The 21,681-nt window shown below is 37.6% G+C and overlaps 2 protein-coding genes across 2 annotated transcripts; both read left to right on the top strand.

Annotated features, from left to right (window-relative positions):
- Positions 1–5,769: 5,769 nt before the first annotated feature.
- On the top strand, positions 5,770–9,874 carry rpl38 (ribosomal protein L38). The gene is made up of 5 exons (XM_053640560.1): positions 5,770–5,826; positions 6,014–6,030; positions 6,763–6,823; positions 7,155–7,277; positions 9,802–9,874. The coding sequence occupies exons 2-5, from the start codon at positions 6,028–6,030 to the stop codon at positions 9,825–9,827; spliced, it is 213 nt and encodes a 70-aa protein (XP_053496535.1). The 5' UTR covers positions 5,770–5,826; positions 6,014–6,027; the 3' UTR covers positions 9,828–9,874.
- A 4,705-nt stretch (positions 9,875–14,579) lies between these two features.
- LOC128616598 (uncharacterized) lies at positions 14,580–18,818 on the top strand. Its single transcript, XM_053639205.1, has 3 exons — positions 14,580–14,760; positions 17,403–18,740; positions 18,800–18,818. The coding sequence occupies exons 2-3, from the start codon at positions 17,434–17,436 to the stop codon at positions 18,816–18,818; spliced, it is 1,326 nt and encodes a 441-aa protein (XP_053495180.1). The 5' UTR covers positions 14,580–14,760; positions 17,403–17,433.
- Positions 18,819–21,681: the final 2,863 nt, after the last annotated feature.

Genomic DNA, 21,681 nt, shown 5'->3' with positions numbered 1-21,681 from the left:
TTAATTTATTAATTGATATTAGTGAAATTTTAAAAAATATTTCTTCCATTTATGACTTTACATTTAGCAAACACTTTTATCCAAAGCGACTTACAGATGAGACTTAAAGTGGACTTTAAAAAAAAAGTCCACAACAAACATGTAAATTAAATTATAATACTAAATTCTAATAGTGTAAATTATAATCAGTTATAAATATTGACATGCAGCTCCATTTATGACTCATTTACATTTAACCACAAACATTTAAATTATAATAACCACATACATTTATATTGTTTGTTGCATTATTTATTACTCATTGATGCTATAAATATTCAATACTGCATGTGTTTGTGTATTATTATACAGTATAACTCTTAATAATTAATCCAAATGAAAAGCAGTTAAATGTTTTGTATTGTAAATGTATATTTTTGATTTATTCCACACAGTCAAACCTTTTAATGTAATTATTTTATTTTATTTATCTCTCAAAGGTACACATAAAATATTTACCTTGAATGTGTTTTTAAATGACATTGACATTATATTTAATTATTTCCCAGCTGAAAGACACATATGGGGCGTCCGACCAGCTCCAAAAGTATTGGCGCCCTTGTAATTTAAAAATACTAATAAATTTACTTCAGTTAAAGGTTAGATTTCCCTCATATTTATTTTCAGTGTGTGATTAAACAAATTTGCTATGAAGTCTTTACAATCGTATATTTTATCCATCTTTTACCAAGGGTGCCATTAATTCGGGAGCTGACTGTATGTCCTGCATGTGTCTTTCACCTGGAAAGTTAAATAATGAGATGCAATGCAGTTCTGCTTGTCAAAATATCCTGGCTTTAAAGTACAGCTCCCCAAAATTGGGTCCTGGACCTGGAAGAACGTCCATAAAGTGTCAACGGTCTCGAGGTGGGCATTATGTGGGAGGAGCCACGGTGTCCTGAGTGGAGGCGAGGCGAGGCAAGCAATGATGACCTCCTTGTCAAAACCAGAGGCAGGGCAATGTTCCAGGTCTCCATTTTATCTTTTCTCATGCTTCAGGAGGTGTGCTTTAAGAGGAATTGATGACAATATTGTACATTTTACAGATACAGAAATATTTGCCCTAAAATTGTATTAATTAATTAATTTAAACTCATTTAACAAACTTCCCTAAAGAAGTGGACTAGTGTGCACTAAACACAGGACTAACAGGGTTTATTTCAATATTAATTTCTATTTAAAACCAGGGTTATTATGTGAGACGGATTAGTTTGGCATTGATTTATTACAATAATCAAAAACCTCACACAGACACGAATCATTAATCAGGCTGAGCTGCTCGTTTTAATTCCAGACGTAATCGAAGCTGAAGATGGCGAGTCTGCAGACCTGATTCTGATGAAATGCGCATATTTTACTTCGAGTGAGTCTTTGTGAGGTTTGAGACACTCGCCGTAGCCTCATTCCATCACGAAGAGCCTTATTAATGCAGATCTGTGCTCCTTCTGCAGCTCGTTATCCGACCTGAGAAACATTTCCTACTGCAGTAACCTTCGTCCAGGATAATCATCTCTTTGCTCCATCACCACGTGTCTCATGCACACATAATGACGACTTCTTCAGCTCTAAGTGTGTGTGGGAATGCTTTTTAAAATCTGGTCCCTGATGCCAGGTTATGTGGATACACAGCGCCTTCTAGCGATCTCCCAACCTGCAGACCAGGAACATATCAAATCTGTCAAAAGAAAACAAAATGGAGAAATAAGCTCTATTCAGACAGGCTTAGTTTTCCATGTGGTGGATTTTGGTCTAAATCTGTCATGCCAGTCATTTTTACAGAAATATTACTCCATATTTTCTCTTCTATAAGCTGATTTATCCCATCTGAACTGACATATTGGTAAAAATTGTTTTATTTTCTGTGGGAAAAGAGGTTTAGTGATTTTTCTTTAGTATAAAGATGCTCCAGGAAACAATTTTTCTCTCGTCTATCTTCTCCAAAACCAAACGTTTAAAATGTAGAATAATAAAATATAGACGAGGTTTAAAAGAGGATGTCAGAGAAGAGACACCTCGGGGGGATTAGGGAAGTTATTGAGTTCCTAACACCTACTAATGCCACACCCCCTACAAGTGCTTATAATTAAGAAAAGAGCAATCAGTGTGTATCAATGCACCTGGACCACTCTCACCCACTAGGAGGCCACCTTGATACTCTTCAGTTGAGTCTGTATCCTGAAAGACCAAGGTACGTCCTTTATGTCTAAATCAATGGTGGATCTGTGTCAGCTGTTGCAGGTACAGCAAATCAAGACCTCCGTATATTACCCCAAATGGCTGGGCTAATGGAGCACTTTAACCAGCAGCTGAAATGAAAGCTGTGGTGAATGTTGGATGAGGAAGGAAGAAACTGGGACCTCTTGCATCCCTATGTCCCCTTTGCAGTGCATGAAACTCCCCAAGCCTCCAGAGGTTTCACCCTGTTTGAGTTGCTCTTCGGGCAAAAGCTGAAGTCAAGAAAGCATGGGAAGAACGACCCTCACCCTTCCCTTCCCTTCTCGAATATGTGCCACAGCTACAGAGCCACATTGAGCTCATTGGCTCATTTGTTAGAGAACACATGCAACAGCCACAGAAGACACAGCAGAGCGAATACAACCACCTGGCACAGTCTTGTGAGTTTCAACCTGGTGACCAAGTGCTCCTCCTGGTCCCCAGTCCAAACTGTAAGTTCCTGGTATGCTGTTAAGTCCCATATACAGTGACAGAAAAAGTAGTCCCAGTGAATTACCACCTGCAACTGCCCAGTAAATACAATGACACCCAGTTATACCATGTTAATCTATTTAAAAAATGGATTGAGCCTGCTCCTGTCTCTTCCCTAGCCACATGTCATGAAAGCTCACCCGGGTGTACCCTGATCAACAAGGGAGGAGAGCTGTTTTCCCCGCCCAACAAGACCTCACCAAACTAATAGGCCAGTTTACAGATGTCTTTTCAGTAGAACCAGGCCGAATGCAGCCTTGTCCAGCATCCTCAGTTGGAAGACTTAGTAGAGGGCCTGGAGATGCCTAGCTTAATCTATACCTTGGATCTGACAAAAGGCTACTGGCAGGTAGCTTTGAAGCCCAAAGCCAGACCCAAATGTGCGTTTTCCACCTCCAGCAGGCACTGGCAATACCAGATCCTACCTTTTCGGCTTCACTGAGCACCAACAACCTTTCAGTGGCTTATGGTCATCATCCTATGGCCACACAATTCCTTCATGGCAGCATACCTTGATGTGGTCATTCATTTGGCCATGAAGGAATATCCGTGCCCACCTCCAAATGCCATCTACGTCCCTTTTTGGGGCAAGCAGGGTACTGTCAGAGGTTTGCACCCAACATCTTCTCTTTTGCCTCCTCTCTTTTAGACCTCAAGAAGAAGGGACTGTTACGGAACAGAGGGATAAACAGGAAGTAAGTGCAGGAGCACTGTCTTTATTAATAAATCAATGAAACAAACAAGCAAACACGGGAACGCGGTCTATACGGAGTTAGCGAGAAAACATGGGACTAGAGTCGAGGCAGGAAACAGGACATGAAAACAAAGACCGCTTTGCATGCTAAACTTAGATGCTACACCGTTAAGACTGATGCTTCTCACACAGGTATCTCAACTACAAATAATATCGCGACCCGAGGGGTTTAAATGCCCAACATAATTAATCTAAACCAAAGACACCTGGGTTAAATCAAGGACATCCTCAAACAGAAACTAGAACTCGGGCAGAAAGCGAATGAAAACAAAACAAAGTCATGTGACCAGTCTGGAGCCGTGCCACAGTGCCCTCTGCTGGCCGTGGTGTAACAGGGACAGCCTGACAAGGTGCACTGGACGGACATAGCCAAACAGGTGTTCCAGGCCCTGAAAGAAGCGCTAACCAGCTCCCCTTCACAGTGCATACCAATGCCTCTGAAATGGGCCTGGGCACCCCAAGAGTTTGAGGAGGAAGAACACCCAGTGTTTTACATTAGCATAAAACTTACCCCAGATGAAAGACACTATGCTGCAGTATAATGGGATGCTCTTGTCATCAAATTAGCCATAGAGGAACTTAAGTAGTACCTCACCATCAGACACTTCACTCTGTTCACAGATCATGCTCCACTTCAATGGATGGCTAAGGCAAAAGAAACCAATTCCCATATCTCCCATTGGTTTCTCTCACTACAAGACTTTTTATTTCAGGTGCAGCACAGAGCAGGGGTCCACCATGGCAATGCTGATGGGCTTTCCTAATGCTATGGAACGGACAGAGCTGGTTCAGCACCACTGTTATGAACAGCCTGCACATGACATGGGTGGAGAGAGCAGTAAGAAGACACTGACACTGCAAAGCATCCACACTACCCCACCACCTCTCACATTAACCCCAACTCTCACCCTCAAAATATCAATAAATAGCCCTTCTGGGGATGTCTTTTGCCTACACCACGTGTCATATTGTGTACTGCCTCACTCCAGCACTCAACACTACATAACTATAACATAATTATGTTATAATTTTATATATATATACACAGTTGAAATCAAAATTATTCAAATTCAACCCCCATTGCAAATCAGGTTTATTGTAAAAATTTACAGGCTTTCAGCTGTTTGTGATGAACAAATCAAACAAAAGTAATTGAAATAATTTGACACAATGAATGCTTCAAGTGGTTTCCCCCAAATTCAGCTGAAAATGCAACTTATAATATTTCTCTATTCTCAAAATTATTCACCCCCTTCATGGCAAGCATCTTTAGTACTTAGTAGAGCTCCTTTTTCTGTTTTTGCAACTGTATGTATTCCCCCATCTTTATATTTATATATATATATATATATATATATATATATATATATATATATATATATATATATATATATATATATATTTCAAAGGAAATTATAAGAATAATATTTTGGTGTGTTTGTGCAGTTTGTGATTTTTATACAGGACAACTGAATTTCTTAGAATGGCTCTTTCAAGTTAACCGACTCCCATGGATCATCAGTCTGAATGATTCATTTAAAAAACTATGTGAATGTCAAAGATTTTCTTAGGGACATTATCTATTTTAGCAGACAAATTGAAATTAATTAAAAATTGACAAGGAAAACATATAAACAATAATGAAACAAAATGTTAAATAAAATGGAATTAAATTATTACTTATCATTAATAATAATAATAAATAATAATAATAATAATAAATTATTACTTATTATTATTAATTATTACTTCATTGCTCTAAAATGTGTTTGATATTGTATAAAAAGACATTCACACTGTTCTGTTGCTAGATTATGATTATAAAATATGCCAATGAATGAGAAGAAGAATCCTGAGTGTGTAGTGTAGGAATTGGGGTAGAAGTGAAGGTCTGGCAAATAAAAAAATATTTTAAAAAAACCAACAACAACAACAAAAAAACCCTTTTAATTCAACACCACAAATCAGGTATGACAGCTGTGTCAGAGAGAAGCACTATTTATTAAAAAAAAATGTTTGGAAAAAAAAGTGAAAATAAACTTTCATTTATAATTTATTCATAATTAATTTATAGAAACATCCAGTTTTATATAAAATATATAAAAATGTAAATGAATCCTTGAACGAATCAGTGAGTTAAAGAATCGAATGATCTTCCTGAACTAAATGACTCGAATCACTAGGTGTAGTACTGCTACGTCGCCGCGAGACGGCGCTTGTTTTTTGCGTTTATGTTTTAAATTGTCGCTCGTGCGCCGCCGTATCGAAGCAATAAATAGGGCAGAAGCGGAAGTCCCGCCCCTTTTCCTTCTTCTCTTGTAGGCTGTGTAAGTGTTAACGCTGAAATGTCGGCAACCTTATCTCCAAAAATCTGAATTAATCCTGCGATGTGTCTGAAAACACGCTACACTGTCACTATTATTAATTTCATAAGTCTTGAATTAAATCGTTATTTGTGAGATTTGTGTGGCGGGTCTTAACGTAATTGTTTATCTTTGTGTGTGTGTGTTGCAGGTTCCGCCGGGAGAATGGTGAGGAGCCGCATTTCTGAACCTTTCATCCTTCATCTGATTATAATTATTTTGTGCGAATTAAACATTTTTTAAAAATAACGAAGTCGTTTAGTCTTGTAGATAATCTTCGAAAATGAAAAAAAAAAACGCTTTCACTGAGGTGTCGTTAGCGACCGGCTAGTCATGCGTGCTAGCTGGCTAACTAAAAACCACATTTATTCACCACTTTGACCTGTTTAGCTTAAATTTGTATGTAATTTCGTTATTAAATTTTCGTTACAGTAAATTATACTTCATTTTACACGTTTTAGGTTTCGCCGTTAGCTTACAAACCTGCTCATGCTAACAGCTAAGCACTTATTCCATATAAATGTAGTTTTGATTGCTGGCTTCTGATTGGCTACAGGATGAGGATGATTATTTTTCTCTAACAGCATGAGCTCAAGTTTAAACCTGCACACATTTTATTAATGATTAAAATTCTTTTAGCTTATAGTTGTAGTGTTTTGTAAGTTTGTGAGTTCTGGATTGGTCAGGAGGAGTTGATTAGTTCTCTATAACAGCAGCTCTGACAGTAGTGCAGCTGCACATCACAGCTGTATTTATAATTAATGTGCTTGTTATGCTGCTGTTTCTATAGTAACAGCTCCTTCACAGGGATGTGTAGAGCACTCATAGAATTAAAAGAATAATAAAGTTGGGGAAGGTAAGAGGAACTCACATGTGTTATTTCTTGTGGTGATGTTTTAGCCTCGCAAAATTGAAGAGATTAAAGATTTCCTGCTGACGGCCAGGAGGAAGGATGCAAAATGTGAGTTGTGTGTTTAATTTGTCTTTATTTTACTCACTAGTTTATAAAGTTAAAGCTGAGTGATGTGATGACTTGCATCACAATACACCTTTAAAATTAAACAGTTGCTGCAGTTTCCTGTTTAGTTTTCAGTCCTTTAATTAAAATATCGTGTGAATTTTTTTCAATGCAGCACATCAGTGTTTCTCTTCAGTGCGAGGTTTATTCTGAAAGTGAAATAATGACGTAGTTTAGAGGAGAATAAACGGGTTATAATGTGAAATTAATTCTGTACATCACAGAACCATGATCACTTCCTGTCTGATGGAAATAAGTGTTTGTGTGTGTGTAGCTGTTAAGATCAAGAAGAACAAGGACAATGTGAAGTTTAAGGTGCGCTGCAGCAGATACCTGTACACACTCGTCATCACCGACAAGGAGAAGGCCGAGAAGCTCAAACAGTCTCTGCCCCCTGGTAAACACACACTCGCTCAGTTTCTCGCACACATTCACAAATAGTTTCTCATTTACCACCTAACATGCAAATTTTCACAAATACCTGCTCGCATATGCAAAGATCTGGTTCTACAGCAGAACTGTGTAGAAGCTTTGTAGTTGAACCACATGAGATCTCACTGCTGTGAGATATTACTCAATAACACACCAAAAGAGGTGTGTCTGTAATGTAAACTCACCTCCTGGAAGCTCCGCCCCTTCCTCTGTCCTACATCAGTAATGTTGGTGCAGGTGTTCTCGTCTCTGCTCGGTTTTCCTGCTGAAGATGTGTTGACGTGACGTCTTCACTTTCAATCACTTTAAATGGAGTCTGGAGTTTAAATCTGTTCTGTAGATTTATTAGGACTGCACCAAACATCCTTATTGTTATGGGTGAAGCTGCGTTTTACTTCAGCATGAATGCTTGTTGTTCATCCGGGTTTGTAGTTATCAGTCCTGGGGGATGAGAGTTACAGCAACAGTATTAATTACATCTTCACTTTCCTGCATTAAAACAAATGAACATGAGGGGAAAACATTCAAAACAGTGTTTAATGTCCACTCGGTTATCTTTAACAGTGAGTAAGAGGTGTTGTAGAGGTTCAGACATGGGACAGTAATATTTTAGTGTGGATATATCACGCTATCTCAGCAGATTGCTGGGTCATAGCCCAGGTCTCAGTGTTTATCAGTGGGATAGGAGTAGAGCTGCAACAACCAATCAATAATTGCTTATCAAAATTGGCAACAAATCTCATTATCAATTAGTTCTGCATACGTCACAGGGCTCACTTACTCACGACACGACTTCCAAAAACACTACCGGGGGACATGGGGAAATATGGCGAAGAATACAGATCAAAGCTGTGTCCCATGTGAAGTACTACTTGTTCCGCCACTTCCTAGTCGATGGAGCATGTGTAACGCTCCTTATGTCACTCACCTCACGAGGAACTGTGCTTCATGCATCCTGTTTCATTCTGTAACACAAGGAGAAAAATATTTCCTCTGGTGACAGTGGGCATTTAGACATGCATACGCACACATCTAAAAGAACAAAAAGAAATAAGATTCACCCGCATTCGTGTCAAAACGACTTCGCAAAGCTGGTCATATACTATCAACTAACATATTGTTACACATCACTGAACTTTCAGTTTAACATTTGTGGGGTAAACTTGTTTTATATTACAAAAATCTCATTTTGCTGGAGCACATTTTTACCTACTCCCTCTCAGCATGAGAGACTTCTCTGCCGGGAGAAGGGGTGTGGTTTCGCAGGTTAAATGTGAACGACCCATTAATTACTTAACGTTGCCACCGGAGGTCCCACAACAATTAACTGAACAAAAACAGTGATTTTTGGTGCAAGTCATAACATGTACAGTAACATCTATAACCCAGTTACAAATGACTGCATGTAATGCGACACTGCTAGCTTTAGCAGATACCCAGTCTATGGAAATGAAATTCTTCAGTTTACTGTTTGTCAGCGTGACCTCCATCACCATCAGATGGATCTGTAATTGACAGCGGGGGGAGTGTGCGACCTTCAAGTATTTCCAAGTATATCTGTATTTGTTCTTGCAGCGTAAATAGTGTAGTGCAAGTAAGATCTGTAATGTCCAATTAAAACGCTACGATCAAAGAAAGTACATGTCTAAAGGCAGTGAGGATTTATTAATTTAGGACTGTAGTTTTTCAGTGCCTTATTGCATCCATAAAAAATGTTTCAATATTGGACAAACAATTGTGCTAATGTAAAGCTTTAGGTCAGGGGTGTCCAATCGTACCCGAAAGGGCCTGTGTGGTTGCAGGTTTTCATTCCAGCCAACCAGAAGCCACACCTGAATCTATTGAAAGCCAAGATCAACTGATTAAACAGGTGGAATCAGGTGTGTAGTTCTGCTTGGCTGGAATGAAAACCTGCTCCCACACAGGCCCGTTCTGGATAAGATTGTCCACCCCTGCTTCAGACCAAGTTTATACATGCAGCACTCGGTTTGTGGATTTAATTATAAATAAATGTAAAAATGGTACTGAGAAATTGTGATTTTAAAAAAATCCAATTAATCAGTAAATAGATAATCAGCAGATTAATTGATTGAGAATAGTTGTTAGTTGCAGCCCTAAATAGGACGTGTATCAGGATCTCCGGGAGAACAGCTTCAGCACCATCACTTCATGTGGCTCTGTAAAGTCATTAACATCGAGTCTGAATGTGGTAGATTCACTCATTTCTGGTGCAAGTTGTCCAAACACTCTGGGCCTGGGTGGTGCTCACTGTGCATTTACACACTTGCTAGAACAAAAGACGAACCAAGTACTGAATTTCTGATTTCTATAGAAGCTTCAGTTCCACCGGTTCACCAACATTTACACTAATCACAAGACTGCAGTACAATCATTACTCACATGGTATACAGTGACCATGATGTAAATCTTTCATCTGTAGCCCTGAACATCATTCTCTCTCTCTCTCTCTCTCTCTCTCTCTCTCTCAGGTCTGGCGGTGAAGGAGTTGAAGTAGACGCTTCACTTGTACAAAAATGTTGTAATAAAAATTTGTAAAATCTACATGTGCTGTTTTTGCCTCTCTTCTCTCTACCACACTGTGTTTTATATAATGCCAAGTTTTGTTGGAATATAAAGTGTATTTTCAAAGTCAATACATTGTGCAGAGCAAAGAACTGCACCCAGTAATTGTACACACATGGGGTCCTGTTCAGGAATGGTGGAACTGAGTGCTTGTATGTGTCCACTTTGGCCACCAGAGGGAGACATGAGCAGTAAATTATGCTCACCTGTTCTTGGCTCATTTAAGGGAAGTTTGCCACTCACTGCTCAATCTTGAGTTCAGGTGGTGAGGATAAGACGAAGTTGGTATAGGTAATTTTGAAAACTAGTGCTTTACTCTAGCTTTTCCTCTGCACCAGATTGGCCTCAGCTTGTCAACCTAGCAACCCTCTTGAGTTTAGGAGTTTCTTCTGTTGAGGAAAATGTTTTACTTTTGAGTTATCTTTTCCTTTAGCCTCTTTGAGTAGAGATGTTCTTTTCAGTTTCCTCTGGTTTATTGTCTTCACTTTAACCAGGTGCTCTGTCCACTTTGACAGTTGTGCTTTGGTAGTGCAGTATGTAGCATGTTAGCTCTTGGGTTTGATGTCTGCTTTAGGCAGGTGGAAACAGGCAGCCAGTAAAATATTTACTGAGTGATTAAAATACAACCAACTGAGTTTCAGATTTTACGTTAGTTTCCTCTTGCATTCTAATCCTTTAAGCCATCTCTGCACCTCTGCCCATTCTCCTGTCTCCCTGTTACAGGTCAATAGTGAAGCCCCTCATCATTCCACCATGTTTAATCAGAGCTGTCTGTGGTCACCTCAGGTCTCAAGAGATCTATGGTACAGTAGACACCAGATTCTCAACAAGCCAGAGGAAGTTATCACCCAAGTCCGGTGGGGTCAAAATGGCTGTCTAAAATAAACTTTTTTTAAAAACATTTCTGACCATCACAGCCAGATAGGTTTGTTTCTGAAAGCTTCAAATAACCCAACAGTGATGACCTTGAGACTTTAATTTGGGCATTTTTACACAAGATAAGTATTGTTTTAAACCAAAAAAATAGACACAGCATTGTATTATGAATGTGGGAGAGTAGTATGTTTACATTTATTCATTTAGCAGACGATTTTATCCGAAGTGACTTACAAATGAGGAAATACTAGCAAAGTGATATATCAAGCGGAGGACAATTAGTAAAGACAAGTAGTGCTACTGTACATGATTTATAATTGAGTTCTATAGAAGTACAGTGTGCAGAGTAGAGGTGTAAGGACCAGAGTAAGTTTGTTGGGGTTTTTTTTAATTATAATTTTTTTTTTTCTTAAATAATGTGAGGGTTGGCATTTTAGGGGTTAGTTAGGTGTTCTTGGAAGAGGTGGGTCTTTAGCTGTTTTTTAGAGGATAGTGACAGATTCTGTGGTCCGGATTGAGGTTGGAAGTTCATTCCACCGCTAAGGAACAGATAGTGTGACGGTTCTGGAAAGGGATCTTGAGCCACACTGAGTAGGTACTACTAAGTGTCGGTCATTGATTGATCACAGTTCACGTGAGGGAACGTAATCCTTCAGGAGAGAGTTGAGGTACGGTGGTGCTGTTCCAGACAAGGTCTTGTAGGTGAGCATCAAGGCCTTGAATTTGATTCAGCGGCTACAGGAAGCCATCGGAGGGAGATGACAAAACACAAGTACAAAACACAAGGGACTGGTTGGTTCACTTCTACAAAACTGGTTAAGTTTCATGTCTTCCAACTAATGCTATGAAATGACATCTGGTGAACACTCCTTGAACATGAATGTACACTATGCAAGTGTGACATAACTTCTTTACAGACCAGTTGGGGGAAAAAAGTTTCAATTACACTATTCCTCATTCTGTTTACTCAGTTTTAATGCCAGTGTTGGTGAAAAGAAACCAGAATATTTTATGGTAAACAGCTGGAATTATAAACTATTTCTAGTAGAAAATGCCTCACAACAAATGAAAATGCTGGTGAAATCAAAACAGTTATTAAAGGACCATTTCACAAGCACAAATAAAGACATTTTAAATGGAACAACAAATTATAAAGAAAGTAGTCAGTATGCTCAGTACACCAGAGATCTATATGGAAATTCTGACCCCAGTAAAGAAGCTTGGTTTACTACATACATTTTGATAACCATGATTTCAGAGTCTGCAGGTAAGTTGTTTAATATCAGAATAATGGCTTTGTACCTGAGTCTCAACCAAAATCCTGAAACAACAACAAAAAAGGCCTCAAGTTTATTTTAAAGAAACTTGCAATGGTGAACGGGGGAACCTGGATAAACAGAGATAAAAGGGGATTTCATGGGGCAAGCAGTGTGGTAGAGGAGGAGGAAATCTGTATAACATGGCTTTTAGTCAGTAGTAAAACAGATGACATGATTAAACATCTCTTCGAGTTGGTATATGGTAAACTCAGACTCAGTGTAGATCCCTCAGTTCTACAAACCTTTAACACAGTATATGCTCATTTTAAAAAGTAAATAAATTCTTTAATTTCCCATGAATTACTGAGAAGGTCACATGCTCCATGAATTCTGGACAGTGAAATGTTGAGCAGTAGTGTACTACAGGCCATTTCAGTATTATTTTAAGTAATACTGAAATGGCCCTGACACAGGGCTGATTTATCTGAAGTCACATGACATAGTTAGGAATGGATATCTAATGCAGTTTTGAAAAAGCAGTCATGTGTTTTACACGTGTGGAACTTAAGAGAATGAAAAATATGAGTATATGGAAATGAACAAGAATGATTTGTTCACTTAAAAGATTCTTTCAAAACGAAACACCGTTAGCGGTCTGAACAAGTGATCACACGAACTTTCATTTCATTCATTCCTGTGTCATGTGACTTCAGGGGAAACTGGTTTATCTTTTTCTTATCTCTCTATGCAGTAATTTTCACTTACAAGATGAGTTAAGAGAAGTCCTTTGTTTTCTTTATAAACTGTTACAGACACGTTAGAATGTTTGTCATGTATTCTTTATTATTTTCCCCCCAGTTTATACAGATTACTGACCTTTAAAAGTATTTATTATATTCAGGAACCTTTCATTTACTCTGTGTGTGTGTGTGTGTGAGTGAGTGAGTGTTTATCATTTATAAATCAGATATAAATTAGAAATTAATTCTTTAATTAAGTGAAAATTATTCTTTTATCTTCAGTTAGGTCTTTATGATCTCAGGATCAGGCATCACAAATCCACCTTGAATGGGACAGCAGTCCATTGCACCATACACCATAACCACACACTCACATTCACACACTAACACTCACACTCACATTCACATACTCATTCACACACTCACATTCACACAATCATTCACACACTCACATTCACACACTCACATACACACACTCATTCACACAATCATTCACACACTCATTCACACACTCACATACACACACTCACATTCACACACTCACATTCACACACTCATTCACACACTCACATTCACATACTCACATTCACACACTCATTCACACAATCATTCACACACTCACATTCACATACTCACATTCACACACTCATTCACACACTCACATTGCTCACACTCACACTGCTCCAGAGCGCTCTGGACCTCAGACTGGGGTGAAGGTTCATCTTCCAGCAGGACAACGACCCTAAGCACACAGTCAAGATAACAAAGGAGTGGCTACAGGACAACTCTGTGAATGTCCTTGAGTGGCCCAGCCAGAGCCCAGACTTGAACCCGATTGAACATCTCTGGAGAGATCTGAAAATGGCTGTGCACCGACGCTCCCCATCCAACCTGATGGAGCTTGAGAGGTCCTGCAAAGAAGAATGTGAGAAACTGCCCAAAAATAGGTGTGCCAAGCTTGTAGCATCATTCTCAAAAAGACTTGAGGCTGTAATTGGTGCCAAAGGTGCTTCAACAAAGTATTGAGCAAAGGGTGTGAATACCTATGTACATGTGCTTTTTTGTTTTTTATTTTTAATAAATTTGCCAAGATTTCAAACACGTTGTCATCATGGGGTATTGTTTGTAGAATTCTGAGGAAAACAATTAGTTTAATCCATTTTGGAATAAGACTGTAACATAACAAAATGTGGGAAAAGTGAAGCGCTGTGAATACTTTCCGGATGCACTGTATTAGTAATACCGCTATTTGGTGCAGTAGGAGATTTGGGACACTGACATGGCAAAAGCTATCAAGTCTAACCTCTGAAACGAAACCTAATTTCAGAATGTAATCTCTGCACGTTCATTAAACACACCCAGGTATGATTAATAGGACACACAGGTGGATCCCTCCTCCTTTTACAGTGCTATATATAGTCAGTGTCACCACTAAAGAGAAGAACTCCTTATTATTAGAATTCAACACATCCACAGGTAATAACTTATAGTTGATTTTTATTATTATTTTCATTTTTTACCATTTATTTTAGCTAAATATCAAAATTATGCTAAGCATTTTTTTAAATGGCATGTATCACAAACAGATTAGTCGTTTATTTTATTAAATGAAGAATATGTTTTTAGGAAGAAGGAAGTGAAATAAACAGAATAAAGTGGGGAAGGTGTAGTGCAGGACTGGAAGGCGTTATTTAATCCACTTTACTGTTTTATGCCTCCTGCTAATTTACATTTTCTAACAGACACTGAATTCGACCTGCTGTTAGTAGGACATGTTCAGAATAAAAATGAGATTTGAAACCCGTTTAATCGTCACCTTTCTCTCAGTTTTGAGATGTTAACAAGGCTAATGTAAGTGGTTCTTCTCCTGATTCATATTCCCAGTCGTGAATAGCATTACGTCCTCGCCCCAGTACACGTGGTGAAGGAGCAGCTGGACTGGACCAACAATATCAAAAGGAGTGTTTTCATCTCCATCTCATCATCAAATGTAAGCTGAATGCTTTACTTTCTTAATTCAGAACAGTTTTTCTTCTATTTTTTGGACAGGTGACTTTTTTTTCCTCAGAGAAAGTATAATCAAGACACACTACACTGAAAAAAATCTGGATTGAAATGTACTTTAAAAAATTTCCAGACATAAAATCTTAGTAAATTTAAGTAAGGTTACACTAATAAATAATAATAGAATAATAATAATATTAGAATAATGATAGTATTTTTTATTATTATTCTCAGAAAAATGTAAGCAAATTTAACTAGCAGTTTTTATATTTTTTATATATAATTATATTTAGTTTCACTCAAACTTGACTTAATCAAACTATAAAATCTCAACACTGTAAAACAGTACACATCATCTGAACATGAGTAACACTACAGTGAGTGAATGAATCCTTCATACAGATTGAACGGACAGAACCCAACATGATTCAGCAACTAGCTTACATGCTAATTCCCTACATCTGACTGAGAAACACCGAGGGGGAGAACCAAGAAAACTTTACTGAAACACTTGATCTTTAAAAACATTCCCTAATACAATAGCTTCAGGCATAAAGCTGACACAAAACAAGAAATACTGAAATCACCCTGTCCATATTTACATGAATTAATTTAATACATAACTTAAAGCATGTAAGTAATTGTTTTTGTGTAAAAATCACAGATTCGTTTTTGTCATATTTCCTGAATTACTAAATAATTATTTTCAATGAATATGATCTACTGTAGAGAGACTATAGATGAGCTAATATGACAATTCTTTAAAAAGACCCACCTGTACCTGGGTGATGCTATTCTTATTAAAAAGGCACCTAAACTTACTTTTTGTGGCGCAGTTCGATTTAATTACAACCCCAATTCCAAAAAGTTGGGACGCTGTGTAAAATGTAAATAAAAACGGAATGCAATGATTTGTAAATCTCATAAATCTGTATTTTATTCACAATAGAACATAGAAAACATCAAATGTTTAAACTGAGGAAATGGACCATTTTAATGAAAAAAATAAGGGAATTTTGACTTTTATGGCCGCAACACATCTCAAAAAAGTTGGGACAGAGCAACAAAAGGCTGGAAAAGTAAGTGTTAGTAAAAAGAAACAGCTGGAGGTTAATTGGGAACAGAGCAGTAAGATGATTGAGGATAAAAAGAGGATCTTAGGGAGTCTTTCAGAAGTAAAGATGGGCAGAGGTTCACCAATCTGCGAAAAACTGCATCTACAATTTGGGGAAAAATTTCAGAATAATGTTCCTCAACGTAACATTTTGAAGACTATGAATATCTCATCATCTACAGAACATAATATCATCAAAAGATTCTGAGAATCTGGAGGAATCTCTGTGTGTAAGGGATGAGGGTGAAAATCAGTACTGCATGGCTGTGATCTTTGGGCCCTCAGGAGCCACTGCACTAAAACAGACATGATTCTGTAATAGAAATCACTGCATGGGCTCAGAAACACCTCCAGAACTCATTGTATATGAACACAGTTCACCGTGCCATCCAAAAACGCTGGTTAAAGCTCCATCATTCAAAGAAGAAGCCATGTGTAAACCTCTTCTGTTCATGTAAGTTAGCTTATATTAACATTCTGTCTCATCAAAAAAATAATGTTCACATTTACCTTACTGTACTTGTGGCAACTTCTGTATGATGAGTATCAATGTCCTCTCACAAGCGCACGATGTATATCCAGTAACAGGTAGCGATGATGCTGCCTAATCTGTACCATGCATGTGTTAATAGTTTACGCATACTCAAAAACATCATGTTACAAAACCAAACTCTGCAATTCGATCTTTTATCATAACATAAAAGTCATAGTGTTAAACTGTCTGTGGGGATTCCCTTCAATTTCCGACCTCACTAATGCTCTTGTAGCTGAATGAACACAAATCCCCAAAGCCACTCCCCAAAATCTAGTGGAAAGCCTTCCCAGAAGAGTGGAGGAGGTTATTATAACAGCAAAGGGGAATACATCTGGAATGGGATGTTCAATAAGCACATATGGGTGTGATGGTCAGGGGTGCACATACTTTTGGCCATATAGTGTAAGGATGCCTTTACTGCTGCTTTCCTGTCAGTCTAGTCCCTGAGTTCAATTCAGAGTGAAATGAATACTTTTGGTTCATGTGTTATTTGATTTGTTTTTATTTCTCATGCGCTACACTGATGCTACACATATAAAACATATATACCATAAACAGCAATACACACAGTATATAAAAAACACTAAAATATATACAAATCTCTCATGCTGGAGGAAAAAGCAGAGGTTTTGTGAATTAAAACGGATTTATGTCATACACAATGCTCCATGCAATCATACAGTAAGTACAAATCACAAGTAGAATTAGTACGCATGTAAAAATATTCTGGTTGGTCTTTTAGTACAATATGTACTAATTTATTATAAGACCTTGCTGACTATTCTGTTTTTTATGACCTGTTGGTGGTGCTGTTGCGCTCAATTCCACAAATAATCTCATGAACCTGAAAATGAAACTTTATACTTTTTAATCTTTTGATAAACAGGTGAATAGCCCCAATAGCACATTTACACCAGTCGACCCTGTTCATAAATAATTACGTATATTGTGAAATGTGACTCATTTCTTTTCTTTTCAGACTAGTCAAAAGTAAAGACCCCCAAGGCCCAATGAGACCCGTGGACCAAAGAGACCAACGCCCAAAGAGACCAACGCCCAGAGAGACCCGTGGACCAAAGAGACCCGTGGACCACAGCACCCAGAACAGCAGAAAGAAAGATTATAAAGGTCATAAATCTGCTAACAGCAGGAAGAAACCCGTTAAACATAAAATAAACCTTCAAACACATCACTTTGAACATTCCTGGCCAGAAAAGCCTGGTAGATTTGTGTCTGAAGACTTCAGGAAAACCCACACTGATGACACTGAGGCTTCAACTTGGGCTTTATTTAACAATCTTAAAGGTAAAGAATCTCAGGAACTTAGGCATCCAGTTAGGTTAAATAATGACACATACATCATATATCATTTAAAATTAAAATGGGGGGGTAAACGCTACAATTGGTTAAAATTTAAATTGTTTACATCTGAGGATGACATTAATTGTGTTTTAGACAACTGCTATGAACTTAAGTGCAGTGAAGACATCCTGAATGTGATTGTACACTACGCAAGTGTTGGTGAAAATCATTCCAAATATTTAATGTTAAATGGCTGGATTTATAAACTGTATCCAAAGAAGCTTTATGTATTTCTAGTAGGAAAACAACTCACTAGAAATGAAAATGCAGATAAAATAAAAAAAGTTATTGAAGGACAGCATAAGAAGCATGAATATAAAGACATTCGAGAAGGAATAAGTAACTGCAAAGAAAATAATCAAGATTTATATGTTCTGTATGCTGAGTATGCTCAGTACTTCAGAGAGACTTTACTGGGCATCTATACACATGGAACTTTTGACCCCAATAAGGAAGCTTGGTTTACTACATACTTTTTAGCAACAGTGATTTCAGAGTCTGCAAGAAATTTTAGATCATTTATCATCACACTCATAGCTTTAGATCTCAGTCAAGATCCTGAAACCCAAAACAAGGGCCTCGAGTTTCTTTTAGAGAAGCTTCCAATGGCGAAAGGGGGAACCTGGATAAACTCTGATAGAAGGGGGTTTCATGGGGCAAGCACTGTGCAAAAGGAAGAAAAAGAAAGAAGAAATACAAAGAAGAAAAAGAAAGAAGAAAGAAAAATAAGCAAACTTAAAAGGCTAGTAGAGAAAGAGGAGGAAATCTTTAAGACATGGCTTTCAGTCAGTAGTAAAACAGAGATTGATACAGAAATGATTAAACGTCTTCTCAAATTGTTATATGGTAAACTCAGACTCAATAAAGATCCCTCAATTCTAGAAACTTTTATTATAAATTTGAGAGATTTTAAAAAAGAAATAAATTCTTTAATTTCTCCTGAATTACTGAGAGGGTCACATGGTGGACCGATTTCTCCACAGAATATGAATTTAAGTTGTTGTTTATCATCAGATATTCCTACCGCAACTAAACCGATATTAATCCCTCTTTACCCCCATGATTTACAACTAAAATCTTTCTGGACAACAATGATGTACGATTATTCATCAGACAACATTCAGAATCTATATCTGTACCTACATGATCATGATTTGGACTGGTGTAGGGATGAAAGCCGCTCACCTCTGACACCATCAGTCCAAACACTTGTCTGTTCAGCTTTTTCTACAGCCAACTCTAAAATATCTATCAATCCAGTTGTTCTGTCCTCACTAAACATGTGGATTCTGTTTCACCAACACTTCAGTACAGACCCTGTAGATTTAAGCATAGGTCTTTGGAAGAAGAGGGGTATACTTCACTGTACAGACCCGTTTATGGCTGACACGTTATTCTTTTTATTCTGTATGGAAATGATTTCAGTAGGTTTTGTAATAAATATTTCTACCCCTCTTCTCTCCTTTATAAAACGTGATTCAGGCTTTTACATAGGTGTACTACCAATCACACTTTTTAAGAAGAAATATACACATTACATTTAATATGCTGTATATTCTAAATACTTACAGCATAAATAATATAAATATTATTTATAAGTATTTAGAAAATATGAATACATTTATATAAAAACAGATTTTAAAAATTAAATTAATACATTTATTTAAATGTACTGATATTTGTTGACAATGATTTTAAATATTTGATTTTATATATGTGGGTTGTTGATATTATTATTATGTTGTTTTATTATTATTATTATTATTATTATTATTATTAGTAGTAGTAGTAGTAGTAGTAGTAGTAGTATAATTATATCACCACATAAATGTTTTTACCACTGTATCTGTAAATGTTTTAGCGTATCCATAAAGGATTTTCTTATAATTATCTGTGTAATGGTCTGTTTTGGAGTAAATTGCTAATAAAATGTAGAAAGCAGACTGACTGCCAGTGTCTCACTATATGTATGTATTTGTATTTGTTGATTTTGTTCCATTTTGGTAGAAACCCAATTCCGAAACAGTTGGGATGTTGTGTGAAATGTAAATAAGAACAGAACACAATGATTTTTAAAGGGGAAAATAAGGTAATTTTGAATTCGATGGCTGCAACATGTCTCAAAAAAGTTGGGTCAGGGCAACAAAAGGCTGGAAAAGTGTTAGTAAAAAGAAACAGCTGAAGGGTAATTGGGAACAGGTCAGTAACATGATTGGGTTGTTTGGCAATGATGATGGGCGGTTACTGGCAAAATTAAGGCTAAGGTTTTACTAGAAAAAAACTAAGCAACAAATCTAATTAACAGAATTTAGTACAGATATGAATATTTTTTTCTCCCTTTTTATTCTCCTCAACATTGATGCTCTACATGCACAATTTTACAACCGCCATAAAACCAAAAGAAGAAGAATCGTTTGGCGCGGGTTTCTTGTCTGTGTTTAATTTAAACCGGTTTTGTTTTCTTGTTCATCATTTCGCGCTATCGTGTTTTTATTTGTAGTATTTTCACTTTTCCTTCTGCCGAAGTTTCATTTGATTGTAGAACGCTGTAGTTCTTTATTCTAAAGACAGCAAGCGGGGTCCATCCCCATCGGATCCGCCTCCAAATAATCCAGTGCTCTTCCTCTAAGGTAGGTTCCACACTCCCCATGGCCAACATTCAGCTTGTAGAGTTCATTAGTGTTCAGTGTGGAGGAGTTCTCGCTCTGCTGGAGAAGATTGCAGTTAGAGGAATCCAGACACTACACAGGGTTAGTTTTTTTGCTCCATGCTGAAGTCCATGGGCCAGAGCCGGAGTGTCTCATCAGGAGAATCGGGGGAATTCCCGGGGGGGGCGCTCAGAAATTGGGCTCATCAAATAATCCTCTTCCATTATTGCGTGACTAAGAACTCCATTTTAACTGTAATAACTGTATTTAAAGCAGCGCATCAGTTCCATCAGAGCGTTCTGAGACAAGTGACGTGAGAAAACGCCCTTTTTACTGCATAAGGAACTGATGCGCTGCTTTAAATACAAATGTAGTGTAATTACTGACTTTAGTTATTCATCAGGTGATAATGTAGCTTTGCTTGTATTTTCTCATTTGTAAGTCGCTTTGGATAAAAGCGTCTGCTAAATGAATAAATGTAAATGTAGTAAAATTGGGCTGCAATCAATGGAATTACGTTACAAATCTAAAATAACAAAGCTGTTACAGCCGTTAAAGCTGGGTGATTGGGAGATCAAGCCGTATTACTGTATTGTAGGAGACGTTTCCAAAAACAATTCCATAAACACATGGGGACAAAATCTAAAAAAATGTAAGCATCTTGAATAAGGCTGCACAATTAATTGAATATCGATCGTGATTACGATTTTTACTGCCCACGATTACATGAACATGATCAACTGCAATATTGACGTTTAAAGTTCGTCCTCCGCTCATAGAAAACTCCACTGCAGATCAAATCAAGCGCTTCCTAAACTTACAGCCAATCACCATAGAGCGACGCGGGGATGACGTCATTTTGTAATGCCAAAACCCGGAAATGAGAGCATTTAAGCACTCAAGCTGCCAGTTTCGCTGCGAACTCCAGTGCTTGTGCGAGGGGAAATCATGACATTAACATGATGCTAAATGGCACTACAAAGATTGTCGGGGACGTTAAACCTCATCACGCCGAACGGGAAAAAACTTTGCAGATAAACTCAGGGCTCTACAGTGAGACCATTTCACTCGCATTTGTGACTGTGAATAAATATTTATTCACACCGGTGCGAGTGACCTGTTCAGAGTTGTATAATACAATAGGAATAAAAACTACAGGAAGTCCAAAATGCATCGACACCGCGCAACAGTTACTTTCACACTGCTTTTCATCTCAGTCAACCGAACAAGTGTGTAAATACTGCAGAG

Source organism: Ictalurus furcatus, chromosome 13 (assembly GCF_023375685.1).
Source record: "Ictalurus furcatus strain D&B chromosome 13, Billie_1.0, whole genome shotgun sequence".
In the NCBI taxonomy this organism is placed as follows: domain Eukaryota; kingdom Metazoa; phylum Chordata; class Actinopteri; order Siluriformes; family Ictaluridae; genus Ictalurus; species Ictalurus furcatus.
Note: the sequence above shows the minus strand (reverse complement) of the source record. Positions and strands in the feature narration are given on the sequence as shown.